Consider the following 22,106-nt stretch of genomic DNA (forward strand, 5'->3'; position numbering starts at 1 on the left):
AATATCTAGTCATGCAGTGGCAGGATCCAGGACTGCAACCATGAAACCCATTATTAAGTGAACTGGATACTATAGTCTCACAATTCCCCCTTCCCCATCATGTACGTGTCTCTCATCTTATAGAATGCCAATTGTGAGACACAGTAGTTAGATAAATTAAACATAAATCAGTTTATATTTTGTTTTGTGAACATTTACAATTTTGATCTGTTCTGCAATGCTTTTCTGACAGAAATTAATAAATTACCCCATGCTATCCTGATTAGCAGGCTAAATACACTTCATTGACTGGAAATTTCTCTGAAACTATTCAGTAGTAAACTTACCGTTGTTCTCTGACTAACTTTGGGTCTTTTGCACCCACCTGAGAGGAAAGACACGCTTAATGTCCCATGTGAAAGATGGCACCTTCAGTAGCGCAGCACTCCCTCAGAACTAGAGTATCAGCCTAGATTTTGTGCTAAAGTCTTTAAGGTGTGGCTTTAACCCACAACCTTCTGATTTAGAGGCAAGAGCGCTATAACTGAGCCATGGCAAGCAGCATATGCTGCATAAAGAAATAACTATTCCTCAAACCTGTTTAGTATAGCAGTTGCGTTGACATGCTATATCACTCTGATTCAAATTTCCCCTCCCATCCCTCCTGATGGTTTAGTAGATTATGTTTGTATATGCCTTTCCAAGTACAGTCCTCTGAAAAATAGTATACAACCCCATTATTACCATCCCCTCACATAAATCATGGCTCGTTTATGTCAGTAATATGTGCCTTATTACTTGCTTAGAGTTTGGCAGGAGCAGGGGATTGTAGGGCTGGAGAATGTATTGAAATGATATGAATAGGGGTAAGGCAATGGAGTGATTTAAACACAAAGCTGAACATTTTAAATTTGATACATTTGGGAACATTAATGAGGACAGGTAGGATGGACAGGCATGACTTGGAGCAGAATAGGATATAGGAAGCAGAGGTTTGATTGAAGTTTATGAAGGATAGAACATTTGAGGCTGGAAAGGAAATCTTGGAGCAATTGAGGTGACAAAGGTATGAATGAATGAGCATCACAGCAGTGTATGGGTTGAGATGGGAGAAAAATAATGGGCAAAATTTGCCGTCAGCGAGCAGGGGGTGGGGCCCGCTCGCCGATGCATAAAATGACACGGGATGACGTCGGGCGAAACCCCTGATGTCATCCCGCCCCATTTAAATTTTCAGGAAGGCGGGGGCGCTGCAAAATCAGCTGTGCGCCCACCGACCTGTCAATGGCCAATTGAGGCTATTGACAGGATCATTTAAACAATCAAAGGACCTGCCTGTCCAACTTTAAGGTTGGCGGGCAGGCCAGGAGCCCCGGCGGCAAATTGAGAAAACATGAAACCTCATCCACAGGTGGGATGAGGTTTCATGTAGGGCTTTAAAAATTTTAATACAGTTATTGTGTAAATTATGAACATGTCCCATCTCACGTTAGGGAATTGTTTTTTTCTATTTTTAACATTTTTCAAAGTGGAAGCGATCTCCCTGAGGCTGCACTTAGCCTCAAGGAGATGTGCGCTCTTTTGTACGCATGCGCGAAAGAGCGCATTCTCACTTTTGGGGTTTCCCCCTGTCCGCACAGGACGCGCTTGGCGCTTCCTGCCGGACATCATGCTGGTCGGGCCTTAATGGCCCATCCACGTAAAATGGCGGTGCCACCCGCTTCACTGGCGGGGATCGGCTCCCTGCCTGCTGGAGATTGGGTCAGGCTCGCCCGCCTGACAGGTAGAAAATTCTGCCCAATGTTGTGGAATTAGGCAGTCTTTTGTAATAGAGAGGCTATGGTGTTGGAAGTTCAGCCCAAACAAGTTGCCGTGGCTTTGATCTGCCCCGTGTTTATCTGGATAACGTTAAAAGCTCATTTAAGGCTGAATGTACATTGACAACACCCAGCTGTACCTCAACACCACCTCTGTTGACCCCTCCAGTGCATCTGATTTGTCACATTGCTTGATGATAATTAGATGAGCAGCTATTTCCTCTCATTTAAAATTTGGAAAGATTGAAGACCCACTACAGCTTCCATTCCCTACACATCTGCCTCCCAACCTACTTTCTGAAGCTAAACCAAGCCATTTTAATCATGGCATCCTATTTGACCGAGAGCTAAGCCCTATATCCTCACCATCATCAAGACCAACTCCTTATACCCTTAACATTACCTGCTTCCACCCTTGCCTCAGTTCATCTGCTGCTGAAGCCTTTGTTACTTCTAGGTATGACTCCCACCTTGTACACTCTGTAAACTTGAGTCCATTCAAATTTGCTGATCTACATTGGCTACTGGTCTAGCAACACCATGATTTTAAAATTCTCATAATTGCTCCAAATCCCCTCAAGGCTTTATTATGCACCTGATAGCCAGTTGGTGACGAAGAAACCAGAACCAGTCATTACTTGAAACAGATTTATTTGCACAGTGAAATTTGACAGGCACATATCACCACTCCTGTGTCAGTAAGTGTCTCTTTATATGTCCTCAAGTAACCATCCAATCAATGCGCTCTACATATCTATACTTAACCGCAACTGATACAATTAACAGGCCTCATCTCCTTCTCTGTGTAATATCCTCCAGATCTACATCCCCTCCACCTCCAGCAACATCTCTTCACTCCTCCGATTCTGATCTCTTGCGTTTCCCAAGTTTATTTTGATTGGCCATTAAGGCTGTACCTTCAACTGCCTAGGCCTTAAAAGTCTGGAATTACCATCACAAACTTTTATGTTTCTCAACCTTTCTCCTTTTAAGATGGTGTTGGAAGTCTACCCATGACCAACCTTTTTGGCACTGATCCTAATACCTCCTACTGAGGCTCTGTGTCAAATGCTTCTGAAGGGCTTTGGGAAGTTTATTTTGTTAAAGGCACTATATATAAGTTGTCCAGCAGTCAAACAACAGGGAGGCATTGGAGTGGTGTTGCAAAGAGAGGAGGGGATCATCAGTGCATGTGTAGAACACAACCTCGTATTAATCAATCACGGTTTGCTTTTTATAAATGTATGCTGAATGTCCCTGATTAACCTTTTCTAGATGTTCACTAACTTCATCTACTATGACAAAGGTTTACCCACAACAAGAATAGACTTATTGGTCAACAACTTACAGACTTCCTTCTTTATTGAACAATGAATAAAGCATTTGTCACCTTCCAGTTCTTAGGTGCAATTCCCAATTCTGGAGCATTTTTAAGGGCTTTTGGTCAATACCTCTGCTGTCCCCTTTCTGTATTATGTCCCTGGTTGACGTTTTTTTTTCCAAAAAGAATTCTAATTTCTTTATTCATGAAACCCTGGTTTTCTCATTGGAATATATTTAACTGCTCCTTATTCTTCTCTGATTTTAAGCATCTCCTTGGTGATCCAATTTTTGATCTGCCGTTTGTTTTCCAACCAGTAATCTGGGCTAGGTGCCCTTTCATCCCATTAAGGATGGCTAATTTCCAGTCCAATATCTTTTATCTTGGATTTTTTTTTCTTCATCTATTCTTTAATAAAAACCTAGGTGACACAACCATTTTCCAGTTGTTCTCCTCCCTTTAGATTGCTTAATTATCCATTTCCTATCCACAATCCAATCCTGTGCAACACTACAGTTAAATGAAAATATTGTTGCAGGAATTGTCTAGACTAAAATGTACTTGTGCTTAATTTTAGCTTATTAATGAGATTGAAGAAATGGGTGGTATGGCTAAAGCGGTAGCCGAAGGGATCCCAAAACTGCGTATTGAAGAGTGTGCAGCCAGAAACCAAGCAAGGATTGACTCTGGTAAACAGAACAACAACCATTAATTGGTGCCGAAAGGAAATGGTGGATGAAAGGATGAAAACTAGTCTTATTACAGTAGGCCAGATATTGTTTTTGGTTTGTTTTAAAAAGATAAATTTTTAGTTTTAGAATTTTGAGGAACAGCATAAATGCAAAGTAATTGTGTTATACATTGTGCCATATCAACAATACCATTAAATTGGTTCAATAGAGAGAAATTGATACTGAATTAAAAAATAGGAAATTACCAGCACTAATAATCTTGTAACTGTAAATTCGGTATAATGATTTTTTGGACTAGATTCTGTTTTAAAAAAAAACAGTATTATATTCCAGTGTTTGTAATATGAATTACCTGTTCATCTCACCAATTTCTGCTACACTGAAATGCAGGACAGAATTTAATGCTTGTGACAGTGGACTTGCTCTTGGGCTGGAGAGCAGGTGGCAACCCCCCTGGGACCAATGTGCACCCCTCTCCTCCCCACCCGCCCACAATCCTGATCCCGAGTTAGTGCCATTCAGGCACTTAACCCGTTTGGGGTCGGGCTCCTCGTCGTCCTCTGGAGGAATTTCCTGCCCCTGACAGCTGCCAGCCTATCAGAAGCCAGCAGTACTCCAGTACTGACATTGCTACCGGGAGCGGTGGCCACCGCTCGCCCTGCGATCGAGCCCCGGGAGTAAGGTAAGTGGGGCAGGTTTGCCAGGGACAGACAGGGTGGCCCTGGCGGGAGGGGGCGATTGCGGGGTTGGTACTTAGGGCAGGCATAATCTTCACCCACGGGCGGCCTCAGCTTCAGGCAGGTATTTCCATTGGTCATGGGTTGCCCAAGCAGGAGGGGCCCTACCCCACCAGGTTTACCTAACAGGTTGCCCACATAGTGTGCGTTCCACCCCCGCCCTTCAGTTGTTGCTCGTTTAATACCAGCAACAGTGGGATGAGGCCCTTAATTGGGTTCCACGTGGGAAGGCCATCCATGGGCATTCCTGCCTTGGATTTAATCAAGGGAGTGGGGGCAGGAACGTGATGGAGTTTCTACCCCACTCTTTCCTTTCCAATTAAACAGGTCCCCCACCTCCCCTATTTGCCTCCTGGAGGAAAATAAAATTCCACCCACAATTCCCAAGGGTGAATGGACAGTACTCTGTCCATTCTACATTAATTAATATTTAACAAAGTTATCTGAACCTTCCGTGTATATCTTCACAAAGAAGGATCATTGAGTTGTTTCTTTACAATTGTGTGTATAAGAAATCTTGGCAGTATAACTAAACTTGGATTACACAAAAGAAACAAATTAGATGCGATATAATGTACAATTTATGAAAACACAAGTATTTGGCATTAAAACATTTTTACTTTACAATTTCAAAGATTAATATCCAGCTTTGCGTTTGTTGAACAGTGCTTTTTAGTTGCATCTCCTTGTTAAGCCGCACGTTGTATGAAGAACACTAACACTGCTGCATATGCATTTACTGAAGCTGGACAAATATTTAGAAATTACATGTAGCTCTTAAATGGGTAGGCGAGCTACACAGATCAGGAAGGCTGTAAGTTTGTTCAGTCTTTGCTGAGCTAGCTGTTATTAGTGAGGTTAACAATAGGAGGGCTTCAGTTTGTTTGGGCAGGGAAATCATCCAGGATTCCTGTTCCTAATTGCTTTGCAGTGGCCTCTGCTGAAACTCCCTGCATGTGAATGTGAGGGGCAGGACATTCTAAGACTTGGTTGCAAAGCTTTCTGCAGTTGAGTAGGTTGCTGACTCTTGTTGGGTTTGCACTTGGGAATGGCCACTTAGATGAGGTACTCCAATTCCCATGAAACTGCACCCAAGCAAGGAGTAATAGAGGACAAAGTATTAATGGAAAAAGGATAAGAACAATAAAATAACTTGTATTATCATGTTTAAATCAGATACGTTTCTTAAACTTGCAGTTTTTCTTTGTCTTTCTGAAGAAGATTCCATCATTATAACTAGTTTTATCATAAACACACCACAAGACTTTGCCACCATGCTCTGCTCTCGGTTGGCTGCTGCAGCTCATTGCATTTTGAAGGAAACTTAACATATTTGTATTTCTAAAACTTGGCAGGTTTTCTACAGGCAGTGAATATTTGTTTGTTTGTTATAAGCTAACCAGCTTTAATATAAAACACAAAGTTCCTTCAAAATTAAGATTAGGGATATTCTTTCTCAACTCTGATAGGAGCATGTTCAAAGCACATGGTGTCAGCAACAAGCACTTCCAGTGACTGACATCAAGCACAGTCAACCATATAGTTAAGCCTGTTTTTATCTGCTCTAACAAAATGCCCCAGTTCCAAACTTGAAGACATCCCTGCCATATCTGATTGCAAATTTCATTTCCTCCACCAATGGTCCCATGCAAAATGGGTCTCCAACTTGGTTACAAGCTATTAATACCTGTCATATGCTGTGATCCTACGAGGAAATAGGACCCTTACAGAGAACAAACCAAGGTGACTATTCATCAGTTTGATCCTGATTCAAACTGCAGGCCCTAGAATTTCAATAGCCAGTGTGCCAACTGTCCATACTCCAATCTCTTAAACCTATAAATAATGTACTGCATTAGCACGTGGTTGTAACTGATACCTAAAGTTTAAATTACTTTATCACTGTTTTATTTATGTGATTTTCTTGTGTACCCACTATCATCCTTGATACAGACGCTTCTTAATTAACTCTACTTACTTGATGCACTTGGCTTACTTTAAGTTTTCTTCTCTTTCGTTCCCAACCTGAATATTTTCCAGGCATATTCATGCATGTGATATCTACATCACCATTCTTTGTTGTCTGAGTACTATATTTTAAAAATCTGTCGCACTGGTTTTCTTCAGGCTAAATGGTTTCTGAACTAAAGGACTTGGGAGTATGTATGACACAATCAGATTGTAGCTAAAACTATTTTCTTATATATTTTTCATTTTATTGGATGAAGTAGATATAGATTACCATAGTAAATGCAATTAAATATTTTTTGGAATAATTGTTTTGCCATTAAAGTTTTATTTACCAGAAAACATCTTTTGGCTTCCAATCAGAATATGAAAATGAGACTCACCATTTGCAAACTTTCATGTAACACATAAGTGTTCTGAATCCTTGATGAGCTCAATGCACTGTCAAGTTACTCCAGCCAGTTGCAGGGATTGCAATCTATGCTAGGTTCAGCAAATGGATTAAATTCTAGTTTTACTGTTCTAAACTTACAGATATTGGAAAGCACTTTAATTTAGTGATTTGCATAGACTTGTCAGAAGTTAGGTGTCTCACCAAGACTGATTATCTCATTTGGATAACCATTTCATAGCAACTATGCTATTACTGTTGGCAAAATTAAGGTCTTTGATCAGTGATATAGCTGTGGTACTGAATAACCTAAACAATATATCTTTTGAGTTAGCAGCGAAAACTAATCTGTCATTTAGCAACTTGGGAAAGGCAGTATTGTACATCATGAAGCAATACTCCCAAGACCAGTCCAAGCACATCAATTTAAATCATTTTAGCAATTTAAAATGAGAATCTCCCCATAAACTAAGTCACCAGTTTGATCTGTCAAAATATTTCACAAGACTTGATGCCAAACAGCTGAGCTCTGTTAAATCTAGAACTAAAAAAAATTAACAGTAATATTATTAGCATAACTACTGGGTCTGTTTGTGGTGTATCAGCTTTCTAGAATAAAAACAGCGGCTTACTTAATGATAATAGTGTTCCAAAAGTTTTGATGGTATATATGTTTTTTGTTCTTGTGTTCTTTTTTTCGGAGGATGTCCAGGCCTTCCTTTTTTTAAAAAAAAAGAGTGCATTCACTCATCTTGGTCAGAGCTAGGATCTCAGAAAGGTTTTGAAAGACACAGAGAGGTTTAGGGGTCAAAAAACTGAAGGCTCTTCTACTGATTTTTTTTTCTTTCATGTGATGTGGACACCTCTGGCTAGGCTAGCATTTATTGCCCATCCCTAATTGCCCTTGAGAAGGTGGTGGCAAGCTGTCTTCTGAAACTGCTGCAGTCCATGTGGTGTAAGTAGTCCCACGGTGCTATTAGGGAAGGTGTTCCAGGATTTTGATCCAGCGACAATGAAGGGATGATGATATAGTTCCAAGTCAGGATGGTGTGTAGCTTGGAGGGAACTTGCAGATGGTGGTGTTCCCATGCATCTGCTGTCCTTGTCCTTCTGGGTGGTGGAAGTCACAGGTTTGGAAGGATGGAGTTAAGGGAGTGGGAATGGACAGAGAGTTACTGTTCGTATGGAAGGGGGTAATAGATGGAGAAAGTTCCAGATGTTAGAGTGGCACCAAGGTTGTGGAGGGATTGTAAATGAGGACAGGGACCTTAACTTTGTTACGTTGGGATTGAGGGATCTTGTGTAGGTCATTGAGCATTGCAATGATGAGCAAGCAGGACAGAATAAGGAAAACAGAGTTTTGGACAAGTTAGAGTTTGTGTACACTACCAAACGTATCTTCCCTTCACCCCCCCCCCCAGCGGCTTTCCGCAGGGATTGTTCCCTCCAGGACACCCTGGTCCACTCCTCCATCACCCCCTACACCTCAACCCCCTCCCACGGCACCTTCCCATGCAACTGCAGAAGGTGCAACACCTGCCCCTTTACTTCCCCCCTCTTCACCGTCCAAGGGCCCAAACACTCCTTTCAAGTGAAGCAGCGCTTCACTTGCACTTCCTCAATTTAGTCTACTGCATTCGCTGCTCCCAATGCGGTCTCCTCTACATTGGAGAGACCAAAAGCAGACTGGGTGACCGCTTTGCGGAACACCTTCGGTCTGTCCGCAAGCATGACCCAGACCTCCCTGTCACTTGCCATTTCAACACACCACCCTGCTCTCATGCCCACATGTCTGTCCTTGGCCTGCTGCAGAGTTCCAGTGAATCTCAACGCAAACTGGAGGAACAGCACCTCGTCTTCCGACTAGGCACTTTCCAGCCTTCCGGACTTAATATTGAGTTCAAATCATGAACTATCTCCTCCATCCCTACTCCCTTTCCGATCCCCCTTTTTCCAATAATTTATCATTTTTTTACAACTATATTTTTTTCTTTTCCTTCCTATTTTTAAATTTATTTCAATCTATTGTTTCATCTCCACCTTTTAGACCATTTCGATCCCTTCCCCCCACCCCACCCACACTAGGGCCATCTGCCACTAGCTTGCTTCCCTTAATGTCCCCATTAGCACATCTGTTAGATCATATCACCACCATCAACACCCCTTTGTCCTTTTGTCTATGACATCTTTGGCAGTCTCTTCTTGGCCTCCACCTATCACTGGCCCCCTATCGAGCTCTCCTGTCCCAGCCCCTTCACCTGTCATAGTATCTCCTTATGTGGGCCAGTGCCCAATTTTGTTTGATAACTCCTTTGTGAAGAGCCTTTGAACTTCTTATTACGTTTAAGGTGCTATATAATATAAATCGTAAAATACTTTATTCCACATGTTTTTTTTTAACATGTACCTTGACTCCTACTGATTATATTAACCAGTCTGTAAAGTTAATACAAAGGAAGCCTAGAGATGAGGGATAGAGGGGATGGTTGTTACCATTTGGAAAATATTAGTTCATTTTCCTTTGAATTTAAAGATTTTTGTTGGTACTTCATCTATCTGGAGTCTGAAATCTCAGCTTTGAGTGCCTTTTTAGTTTAAAAGCTGCTAAGAGCCAAAATGATGGCCTCTGAGAATAAATTTTCTTGTAAGGTATTTTGAATCCTAAATTTTAGCTTCAGCATCTGCTGTGATAGGATAAATTTGAGGTTTTGAGATCTATAGTAGGAACCCCTTATAAACTGTAGACTTACATCATATGAGGGATATTATCTTCCCAATATAATAGTCAATGGTTCTTTTGAGCAGTAACTAAATAGTGTTTTCCCCCCCATTTATTAGGTGCTAAGGTAATCGTAGGAGTAAACAAGTATCGTCTGGAGAAAGAAGAAACTGTTGATGTGTTGGTTATTGATAATACTGCAGTGCGTAATCAACAGATTGCAAAGCTGGAAAAGGTAAGGTGTTTCCACAGTTGTTACATCTAGTAGAGTTGCAACATAATGGGAAAAATTTCCCCCCCCACAAGTGCAGGTGTGGGCAGGGCGCGCCTCCGATTGCTGCCATTTTATGTGGGCGGGCCAATTAAGGCCCACCCAGTGTGACATCCGCCAGGAAGCGCTATGCGCTCCCTGTGCTTGGGAGGGATGGGGGTTCCCTCCACCGGGAGTGCGCTCTTTCACACATGCGCGCGAAAGAGCACACTGATCTCCCTGAGGCTAAGTGCTGCCTCAGGGAGATCAGCTCCAAATTTAAAAATGTTAAAGAAATGATAGCAAAACTTCCCTGACATATCCCCTCATGTGACACTGTCACATGAGTTGAGACATGTCCATCACTTTTACTGAAACCTTAATTAAATACTTTAAAACTCTCATGAAACCTCATCCCGCCTGTGGATGAGGTTTCATGCTTTTTCTTAAGCCAGCCAGGGCTCCCAACCTGCCCGCCAACCTTAAGGTTAGATGGGCAGGTCCAACTGACGTCAGTTACTTATTAGATGGCCTCAATAGGCCATTGACAGGTCAGTGGGTGTGCAGCTGATTTGGCTGCGCCCCTGCCGAGCAAAAAATGGAAATGATGCAGGGTGACATCAGGAGTTCCATCCAACGTCATCCCAAGTCGTTTTATGCATCGGCAAGCAAGCCCCGCCCCCGCTTGCTGACCGGAAGATCCTCCCCAATATTGTACTGACACTCATTATAATGTTCTAGTTTCTTTAGTTTCTGTGGAGATCTTCAGTTAAGATTATGGGTAAGAGTTTGGAAGATCCGCAGAAACCCCAGCAAAATACCATTAAAAGCTGTTTATACCATTTTTCTGGGGTTTCTGTGGAGGTGGGAAACTCTTGTGGAAATATTACTTCTATTTCACAGTTGGCTATGTAACAGTACTAAAGTTCTAGTGTAAAATGCATACTTAGACCAAGCAAAAAAAAACTGGCGGAAAGAAGTAAAGAATGTTTCCTTTTTTTTATTCCTGTTAATCCGATTAATACTATGGTTCAGTAAGCACTGTGCTTGATTCAAAGAATACCCTTCTTCAACTCAGCTAAAAGCATCCAGAAATCAGGCAACAGTAGAACAATGTCTTGATGCCATCACCGAATGTTCACGCTCAGGAGGGAAAAACCTGCTGGCTCTTGCAGTGGAAGCTGCTCGTGCAAGGTAAAGCAAGGCTCCCTAATGCCAAAAATGAATATCTGAGATTTGATGCATTGCCACTTCACAGAGCTGACCATACCTTGCGGGTTTGATAAGTCAATTCATTTGTGGAATTAAAGTGCATTCTTGTCTTGAAACTTGTATATAAGTTTTCTGTTGTGCAAAATTATATTTCCTTCAGTATCCTTTTAGCAAAGTGTTCAAGTGAGATTCTTTTTGCTCTCCTTGTGATTTAGACTTTGCTTTTGCCTTGGCAGATTTGCAAATAAGGTGTTGGAGGTATAATTTAATAAGTTTATAAATAATAGTGATCTGGCATCAGGAAAAAGCAATGGAGTTGCATTTATTTGGGGGCCTTCCACATTATACACAAGATGATGTCTAATCCTCAATTTTCAATCAAATTGAATGTGATGTCAGCTGTACTACCTGCCTAAAACTGGAATGGGAGTGGCGGGAAGGTGGCAGAACTATTTCAAGCCTCGTGTTAGTTCAGCCAGAAAGCTGCAAGCACCAGACAAAAAGCACAGTTGCAGCTTGCTGGCTGTGGGAGGGTGGGATTGATCTGGTTGGCAGCTTGGACTGATGGAGGTGGGGTGGCCATTGAGAGCTTGCAGTGGCCTTCATATTTTTGTTGAGCTAGCAGGAGTACTTCGCTGCTCCTGGACCCATAGAAATTCTTCCAGAAAATTATTTATGCTATGTTTTGAATGATCTATGGCCCCTTTAAGGACTGCTGGGCTAAGATTCTCAACATCTCGTAACAATGGGCGGAGTGTGCATGGTGCACATTTCGCTTATTTATACCGGACAGTTGCACACTAAGACCCATAACTGGCAAAAGATCATGATTTGCATAGCTAAGCAATCTCCATCCAGAAACGGAATGTACTCCTCCCTCCTTTACAGGCTCACCTGAAAACTGCTTCGGGTAGGATTAATAAGGTTAATAAGATTAATAAAGTTAATAAGATTAATAAGGTAACCAAGGAAACACCCGCCCTTCCCCATTCCTGATTTTTTAACTGCCAGCCACCCGTTTTTCAGACAGAACAAGGGTAGCTGGCCAGTGAAAATCCCCCACAATCTTGAAACACACCCTTGAACCCACAACCATCTGACCTCAGTGCTTATGTCTGAGTCAGGCTGACAATTCCCAGAAAACCGACAATAGACAAAAGATCTGCTGCTGAAAATAGATTATTGCATTTTTTTTCTTTTTTGGGCTTTCCGCTGAGCTCTTTGTTTAACTGTAATGGAATAATCTAGCATGACTGAAACATAGTTTAAAAAATCTCTCACAGCTTGGTCAAATGGAATCACAGGTGATCATCTTTAGAACAGAGTGACTTGCTAAAACTAAATGGATCACATGATGAAATTCAACGGCAACATACAGGAAAAGGATTATTTTGGTGGAGGGGAGGGAAAAAAGTAAAATCTTTATTATCTGGCATATGCAAGTAATAGGAGGTGCCTGTTAGTCAAAAATGTCAGTTTACTGAAAGTTCCATTTACCTATGGAATACAAAGCAATACTTGTTGCTTGAACTAATATGCAAGTACACAGGAAGTAAAGAACAGTATTTTGACCTTAAACAGTACATTAAAACATAAAGTATAAAACAATAGTTAGAGATACAGGTTTTGGATAACTTTGTAATTGCTTCCAGTTGGTAAAGAGATATTAGGGAAACATTACAAATTCCGATTAGTGGAGAATTCCAGTTGGTAGACTGTCGGATATCACAAAGTTTACTGGAAAATCATCCTAAAAGTCATTAAACAATGGTGAAGTAACTAAGAAATTAATGTTTGAATTTCTGAACAGAAAATGTTCAGTAAACCTCAACAGAGCAGAGCTCCAAAGAAGAGTCATACGGACTCGAAACGTTTACTGTTTCTCTCTCCATAGATGCTGCCAGACCTACTGAGTTTTTCCAGCATTTTCTGTTTTTATTTCAGATTTCCAGCATCCGCAGTATTTTGCTTATATGTTTGAATTTCTGATCTTTGCAAAAATATAAGAGTTGTAGAGTGTGAATGCACCCTATGTGTTAAATTCGTTTTGATTGGGTGCATATCCTTAATTGCATTGATTCATTTAAATAAGATTGGAATTCAAATGACCTTGTGGGGTTTTTTTTCCATAATGTCTCTGAAATATCTTGGGACAATTTTTCTACATTAAAAGTATTATGTAATATAACTGTTTGTTCATCCTTACGGAATAATGCTGATGTACTTTCTCTTAATTTGTTCGTATTCTTTCCCACTATAAAACAGACCACAGTCAACCTTTTGTAGTTCCCTATCCTCCCCCTGCGTTCCTTCTACCTTGATATTATCTCTCTATTTTGGTATTAGTATAATAATTAGTCGAAAACATCTTTTTAGAAGTCAGTTAACATAGACTGCATTATTCCAGCTCCCTGACACAATGAACATGTTTCATATTTGTTTTACTTCCTCTGCCCAGAAGGTTCCACTATATTCAGTATATGAGGAGATGCCCTCCATCAAGATGACTTTCCCCATATTTGTCAGGATTTTGAAATGATGGATGTTTGAAGAAAGTGTAATGCAGCAACACTGTATTTCATCTTTTATGATTACCTTTGAAGCTTCTTTCTAAGGAGGTTTTCTTTTCTCCATTTGCTCTGTTTTCTGTAGTCTGCATTTGCAGCATAAGGATGATTTTATGTTGCTGGATCAGTTGTGTTTACCCTTATTTACAGAATAAGACCTGTCGGCAGAGTGATAGAGGTTGAGTCTTTGGTGTTCCAGGGTGTGATCCAGGGGTTAACATGTAGCATGGGTTTTCTGGACAATTGTATGGTTTGCTGATGCTTCTTTAGGAAAATGCTAAATCAGTGATTTTTCCCAATGAGAAACTAGAGCTTTCCAATAATCCTTTAGAAGATAAAATCAACAATTTGGAGCAGGCTCATTAAGTTTAAAGGTGATCTAGATATTGGGATAAAAACAGAAAGTGCTGGAAAAACTCAGCAGGTCTGGCAGCATCTGTAGGGAGAGAAACAGTTAAGACCAATGTGGCTCTTCTTCAGAACTAGATACTGGGATTCTGAATTTGGTTGCAAAGAAAGAAAATTGCATGCCTGAGCCACCTCAGGAGGATGTTAGAGACGTTACTAGAATTTGTTATTGCAAGCATATGTGAACTGCAGTAGTTCAAGAAAGCAGCTCACCACCACCGTCTTGAAGGCAGTTAGGCATCAGCAAGAAATGCTGACCTTGCCAGCAACGTTCACATCCCATGAAAGAATAAAAAAACTTCAAATCACTGTCTTCTCTTTTGTGAAAATTGGCTTAACCCACTAAAACACTATTGGAATGATATTGTATCAAAAGAGCACTTTAATACTTCAATAGTGGAAAGGATTGACAATGTAATATATATATTTTATATATATATATATCTTTTTACCCAATCACAACCTTTCCTTGTCTATCTAATTTAACAGTAATCATTGGTAAACTGACTAAATATTTGAGCCTTACTATGTTCTAAATTTAGATGTACAGTTGGAGAAATTACAGATGCAATGAAAAAAGTGTTTGGTGAACATCGACCTAGTAATCGCATGGTGAGTGGTGCATATCGACATGAATTTGGTGACAGTGAAGAAATGTCTATGGCAATAAACCGGTGAGCTAAAAATTAAGTTAATGATAATATTTATAATTTGAGGGTTTGCTGATATAGGAATGATTCTATATGATAAAATCCCTAAAACATCAGTTTTTAATAGACAGTTATTCCTCAGCAAATGTATAATTAAGATGTACTTCAACTATTTTGAATTAACTTGTCCAACTGCCAATGAGTTTGGAAGTGTGGGGAAGGGGATTCGAGTTAGGATTACACAAGCATAATAGGCCTTGTCTTAGACTTCCCCACTAATGGAAAACTTCTTTATCTACCCTGTCAATTACTTCAAAAATCCTAAAAACCTCAAACCTTGGGGAGGTGGTGGGGTAGTGGTATTGTCGCTGTAAAATCCCACGTGGTTCATTAATGTCATTTAGGGAAGGGAATCTGCTGTCCTTGCCTGGCCTGGCCTACATGTGACTCCAGATCCACAATAATGTGGTTGACTTTTAAATGCCCTCTGAACAAGGGCAATTAGGAATGGGCAATAAATGCTGACCTAGCCAGCGACGCCTGCATACCATGAACAATTTAAAAAAAAAATCAGCCCTAACCTATATGTACAAGAGTACAAGGCTCATAATATAACCCTTGGAGCCCTAACATTCTGGTGAATCTGCACTGCTCTCTTTCCAAGTCTATTCAATTAAGAGAAAAATACAAAGTTACTTATATTCTTAAAGTGTCTTAAAGATATTCAGCAGAGGTTTGAATTGTTAACTGCAATTTGTGCATTGTTTGCTGATAAACAAGTCTGGCTTTGATTTTTTTATGTTTAGGATTGAGAAATTTGCTAAAAATGAAGGCCGTCGACCTCGTCTGCTTGTTGCTAAAATGGGTCAAGATGGGCATGACAGAGGAGCAAAAGTTATTGCAACAGGATTTGCTGATCTTGGCTTTGATGTGGATATAGGACCACTTTTTCAGGTAGCTTAACGGATACCATTCTACTCTGAGGCAGAAACTCACTTAAATTCCAATTTGATGATTATGAAGAAAATAATTGTCAGTTTCCTTGATTTGACCATTACGTATTGTCGAGCAGATATACATCATGTGCATCATTGATTAGAGAAGGGTATAAACTGTTTTGGGTCAGATAAGCTAGTAAAATGCATCACGTTTTTAAAAAGTCTCCTTGGATGATGCAGAAGAAGACTCATGGTTCCACTTGGCTGAAGCTGTGATATTCCCTTCTTTGTACTAAATGCTGGATATCCACTATGTTATTTCAGTTTGTTTTTCTTAAAAGCCTAAGCTTGAGTTTAGTTCTGTTGTAATTTTCCCAAGCTGTCTCCTCCCTTTCCTGTGCACAATGACTGCCTACCTAATGAGTACAAGCGAAAAAATAGTTTTAAATTGCATCGCTCTATGAAAGTTGCAATCTCACTATTAATTCTTTATTATCCAATGCTTATTACTGCCAGGTGTCGATAAAAGTTGAGGCTACAATCTCACATGATTGTCTAATGAAGTGAATTACCAAAAATAATAGAGCTTCACATAATAAATATTCCTTATAACAAAAGAAGTTTTCAGACATCTTAAAAACAGTCAGGAGTCCTTAAAACTATTTTTTTTACATAAAATATATACTCAAAGCCACAATTTGGCTTGAGACAGTAGTATGGGGAGCTAGTGGGGTAAAGTTGGGAAAATAAACCGGAGTACAGTCCCATCAATTTAAAAATAACCCAAGCACAAAGCTTTGCATTTGACTAGTTTCTAATTCCACTTCCTCTATTTGCTGATGAGGATATCACAATCGTTGACTATAGCTTGTTTCATCACTGACTGTCTGATGGGCAATGAATAGGAAAGAAGTTTCTGAATCAAAACAGGATAGACTAGCACTTTATTTCATTTTTCCAAGAGCTGACTGGGATAAGAAACTATTTTATTACAGCAAAACTGAGTATTGACTGAGTTTAAAATGGGAGCCTTCCCTGAGAGCACAATCAACTAAAAATTGTCAGCAATTGGCATTTTCAAAAATTTTGCAGATAGCACTAGTCTTTGTACTAAAGTATTACTGCCGATTTTTTATTCACAGACTCTATTCCCTTACCATTTAGTATCAACCAAGGAGAAGACTACAGGGTTGTTGATAAGGGCAGGGAGCTAAATGGGGCCAATCATGATTCCCTAAGGGCCTCTGCCTAAGTGATGTATTAAAACAAATTATCCATTTATAAAGACTACTCTTTCTCTCCCCTCCCCTCCCCCCCCCCCCACCCCCCCCAGTTGTCTCATGTACATGCCACATGTTCATTTTAACCATTCAGTAGGTAAGTTAAAAGGGGTTCAGTGAGATCAAATGCCATGTGACCAAACTATCTTAGATCCTGCCACAAGTATTATGATGTTACAGATCAGAAATTAGCCAGAGTGCTATTAATTGATACAATTATCTAAGAACCTGCTTCTGTTTTAAAATAGATAAAGGAAATGTTATCATGGTGAAGTATGGTCATTTCAAATATTAATTAAAATATTATTATAATGTAATTAGACCTCTACCAAACCAACACTATTTCACTTCCAGACTCCTCGAGAGGTGGCTCAGCAAGCAGTAGATGCAGATGTTCACTGTGTGGGTGTCAGTTCGCTGGCTGCTGGGCACAAAACTCTTGTGCCAGAACTGATTAAAGAGCTATGTGATCTTCGGCGCCCTGATATTTTGGTCATCTGTGGTGGTGTGATTCCTCCTCAGGTACTACATTTAAGATGTAACTTCACGATCATTTCTTGTATTGGGAATAATGATACATATGCTGATATTGAGTAGGTGCTTCTTTAATCACACTTCTTTTGTCAAGACTGTGTTAGATTGTGGCAATTGGAGAAAACTGTATGATTATGCTATTCTTTTGCTTGCAATTATAATATTAATCATTCAGACATAAGGAATGGGGGAAAATGGCTGTAAAAACAGCCTGCAAAGTAAAACATAGTAATATACTACTATACATCTGCCAAAAAATGGAATAATGATCATTTGAATTACTGTATTCTGTAACAGGAAGAAGTCTTGTTGGTTCTCATTTGGTTTTCCTTTTAAATGTCTTCACAGCATAAAAGGCCTGATTTTTCTGATTCAGGTTGCTTTAGCTAACATGCGCAGAGCTGTTGGATTTGGCTAATTTTGATAATGTTTGAGATATTCTGACTAGCGAGTCGGGGAGAGAAAATGTGCATCAACTTCCAGAAGTTGAAGTGCAAATGCTAGAAGCCCAGCATAAGATTTTCTCAGCAAGTGTTATGGGATGTATTTTAGTTAGGTAGGATGTGGATAAGTGTATGCTCCAGCCACCTGAGATGGAACCTCTTGTTTTCCATTTCCAATTGCACAAGATAAATAACAGTGTAGTTTGGTGAAATCAAATTAGGGAGTTGGAGAAACTGAGGATGAATGGTGGAGGACATGAACAAGTTCGTGGCGAAAGCAAACAAGCGGTAGGTGCAATTCAATTCAAGAAATCTGAATAAATGGTAAGACTATAAAGTGAATGGAAGAAGGGATCTATGAATGCAGGAATGCAGATAAGTTGGTCGTTAAAGGTGGGGATGTGGAAAGAAAGAGCCATAAAATGTAAATATGTTTGAGTTTGAAACATAGAGACATTGGAAATAAAAGCCAGTAATTGATAACTTTGTACAGGACAATGTTTAGGCTACAATTGAATTATAGGAAGAATATTAAAGCCATAGAAAATGTGATGGTAATTCCTGTTTGAATTCAAATAAAAGAAAGATTTGCCTTACAGCCAGAAATCACGATATTCTAGCAATCCTGATTCTGTAATTTATTTAATTGGAGATATAATGCTGGTGTCTGTATTAGCAGCACAATGTTACTCAATTTCCTTTATCCCCCCTTTACTGTGTGCTATGGGAGCCTGATTTAAATTGAGTGAAATGTTCTGTCTTGCAAAGGTGGAACATTTGCATGACATGCTACCCACTGATGTGAAGATGACTGGCTTGGGATATGTTTTGTCATCTTAAGCTTTTGACCTGTCTGTGAAGATAATATCAAACCAATGAGTCAGGAAGCAAAAGTTAGGAAGGGTGATTGAATGCTTTGTCAAAGAGGTAGATCTTGAAGTGGAGAGGGAGTGATATTGCCTTGGAGATTCAGCAGATCTATTAGTGAGAACCTTGTTACTGTGAACACCGTCAAAGGTACAGTAGCCAATTAACAAAACTTGCAGCAAATTTCCCAGTGAGAGTTCCATTGACCAAATCAGCTGAAAGTTGTACCACCAATGGTGGGGTAAAAGGATGATGGGGAAGTACAATAAGAGGAATGGAACATATAGGAACGAATACAAAGAAAGATTTGCATTTATATAGTGCTTTTCGTGACCACCAGACGTCTCAAAGTGCCTCTCAGCCAATGAATTACTTTTGAAGGGTAGTCGCTGATGTAATGTAGGAAATACAGCAGCCAATTTGCATACTTGGAATATGGCCTTCGAAGTGATTGGAGGTAAGTTGGAGCCAAGCCATGGATATATTTCTAAGCAAGGATAAAGATTTTCAGTTTATAATGTTGGGGAGTAGGGAACCAATGTAGGTAAACAAACATGGGAAAATGAGTGACCAGGACAGGATATGTGCAGTAGAGCTTTGGACAATTTGAGATTTATGGAGGAAGCGAAATCAACAGGAGAGTGTTAGAGTAGTCAAATCTGGATTGATGGAGACGTGTCCAGGTTTTTCAGCTGACGTAGGGGAAAACAGCGTTCCTAGACGTTGAATTAAGCAGCATTGTAATGGATTAGATATGCAGCTTAATACTCAATGCACAAAAAGATATCAATATTCATAACTGTCTGGTGCAATGAGTCCCTGGAAGAGGTATGGAATAAATGGTGAGGGAGTAGAGTCTGCGAAGGGACCTAAAGACAATGGCTTTGGTCTTTCATTATAGAGCTAGAAGAAATTGTGACTCATCGGACATGAATATCAGACAAGAAGTCTAACAGCACAGAGGTAGCTGAGAGCCCATGAAGAGTGGTGGAGATGTAGTACATATACATGAAAGCTGACCTCAGCCTCTAGATGATTTCACCAAGAGGGCAGCATGTGAATAGATAAGAGAAGGCAGTCTACAATTAACTCAATCATTGCCTGTACAGGGAAGGGAGAAGAAGCCAAGATTGAAGAAGCACTAGTTGTGTTCAGATAGTTGAGAGTAGAACAATGCACAAGTGATCCCATGGACCTGGATGATATAGAGGCATTGGAGGATAATGGCATGGTAGATTGTATTGAAAGCTCGAGAACAAATAATGCACCATGGTAATCATCACAAAGGACTTCATTTGTGACTTCTATTTCAGTACTGAGAAGCACAAAGCTTGAACTGGAAGTATTTGACCAGTTCCTGAGAGATGGGAGATGTAAATCTGTTGGAGGACTTTAGAATGAAAGCGAAGGTTAGAGATGAGATGGTGTTAGAGTGGACCGATGGATATTTTTAAATGGGGGTCATGACTAAGGTTTTGAAGAGGACAGGAATGATGTCTGAAGAAAGGGAACCATTGATGATGGTAGCAAGCGTGTGGCGGGGTAGGAGGTGGGATCAGGAAGATAAGTTAAGTTGTCAGGAATTAAGTGACATGGGATCACGGAAAGATACACAAGATGAATATGGTGACGGTAGGGGAAAGATGGGTGAGAAACTTCAAAAAAGTCTTTCCAATGATCCCTGCTTTGCGGGACGCACACTAAAATTTGAAAACTGCTGAGCTACAAACCTAGCAAGTCTAACCAATTTGGAGAAACAACTCTGTTCAACTTAATGAGGGGGACAGTCTTCCCCCACGAAAGAAAAAGAACAACAGCTTCTTTTCTGAATTGTATTGGATGCTTAAAACTAGAAGCTCAGTAAAACTTTGAGAGTGTACCTTGCGATCCTCCAGTCTTTCCCAACGCTCATCAATGAAGTTGTTTTTTAAAACTGAAAATCCTACTTTTTTCCATTTTTAATATTCCCAGTTGTAATGCATTCTAATGTGGAATGTTCCATATATTGGTGAAAGTACAGCAGTGCTTTAAACCCACAAAGGAAAAAGCTTCTAGTAAGAAAATGCTCAAATTCAGGATTGTCAGACTGATATATGTCAAACAGAGGAAGACTGTACTAATATTTGATGTTTTTAACTTCTCTAGGATTATGACATCTTGTACAAGTCAGGCGTTTGCAACATCTTTGGCCCAGGTACCAGAATTCCAGTTGCAGCTATACAGGTACTTGCTGACATTGAGAGAAACTTAGTCAAGAGGCAGCAATCAATGTGATTGTGAATGCCATCAAATACTTTTTATTTCACAGATATGTTATGAAACTTGTTTTCTGTAATGTCAATCAAAAATAACTTAATACATTTGTCTTCTGTACTTTCTGGGAAAGTTTGTAGATTATCAATATATTGTAACTATTTGTATCTCAGTTCACTTACTAGTGTAAACTATGATCACAGACTGCAAGCTTTTACAAAGATGATATAACAGCTCTTGAGTAAATGGCATGTTGGTGCTTTAAATATTTAAATTTAAGCTAAATGCCTAACATTGATTCCTTTTCAGAATTCACTTGCATTTACATGATTAATGATTGTGAACAGTTACAGTTTCATGTCCAGCCAGACAAATAAAATTATGAAAATATTTTTGGTCTACTTTTCTATTTCTACTTTGTGTTTTATAGCATCATGAACATAAAAAGACATTTCATAGAGGCATGAGGAAAATTGACACATGCCCAAAGAAGAGATTAGGAGAAGTGAACAAAAATTTGGTCAGAGATCAGGAGGATCTTAAAGAATCAGAGGGAGTTTGAGTGATGAGTCAAGGGAGGGAATTCTACAGATTAGAACTTGGCAGCTGAAGATTTAGTTGCAAATGATTGTCAACGGGTAAGGGTATGCCCGTTGGCTAGAGTTAGTGGAAGAAATTTGTTATAGTCTGAACTTGAACTATTTCATAAAAATATAGAAAATCTATAGCGCGGGAGGAGGCTATTTGTCCCATTGTGACTGTGCTAGCCGAAAAAAAATTACAAACATTTTCTACAATCTCCATATACCACCGGGATATAAATTAGTTTTTTAGATCTGAAAAATGACATGCTGATCAAGTGCATGCCATCAGCCTTGTGATCATGTAGATAGGAAATACTGCACATGATGATCTGCTGTTACAAATACAAAGTTTATAAGATTGTTATGTTTTGGGGCTGTGCCTTTAATTTAGGGTAGAATGGAGGAATGAAGGGGGTCATATGAGCTGCTCTGAATCCTGCTATTAACAAGCTTGGCTAGTTTGGTTAAAGGTGGTGGAGAACAGGTTTTTTTTACT

General features: G+C 39.8%; 1 protein-coding gene across 1 annotated transcript in view; it reads left to right on the forward strand.

The window, feature by feature from the left end:
* The window catches only part of mmut (methylmalonyl CoA mutase), a 34,543-nt gene extending 13,127 nt beyond the window's left edge, over window positions 1-21,416 (forward strand). Inside the window, exons 6-12 of the mRNA XM_041188003.1 lie at window positions 3,695-3,806; window positions 9,744-9,859; window positions 10,953-11,068; window positions 14,604-14,735; window positions 15,518-15,665; window positions 17,284-17,451; window positions 20,919-21,416. Coding sequence (XP_041043937.1) covers window positions 3,695-3,806; window positions 9,744-9,859; window positions 10,953-11,068; window positions 14,604-14,735; window positions 15,518-15,665; window positions 17,284-17,451; window positions 20,919-21,047 — 921 coding nt within the window. The 3' untranslated portion in view covers window positions 21,048-21,416. The remainder of the gene's footprint in view (window positions 1-3,694; window positions 3,807-9,743; window positions 9,860-10,952; window positions 11,069-14,603; window positions 14,736-15,517; window positions 15,666-17,283; window positions 17,452-20,918) is intronic.
* Window positions 21,417-22,106: the final 690 nt, after the last annotated feature.

The sequence above is a fragment of the Carcharodon carcharias genome, chromosome 5 (assembly GCF_017639515.1).
Source record: "Carcharodon carcharias isolate sCarCar2 chromosome 5, sCarCar2.pri, whole genome shotgun sequence".
NCBI classification, from domain to species: Eukaryota; Metazoa; Chordata; class Chondrichthyes; order Lamniformes; family Lamnidae; genus Carcharodon; species Carcharodon carcharias.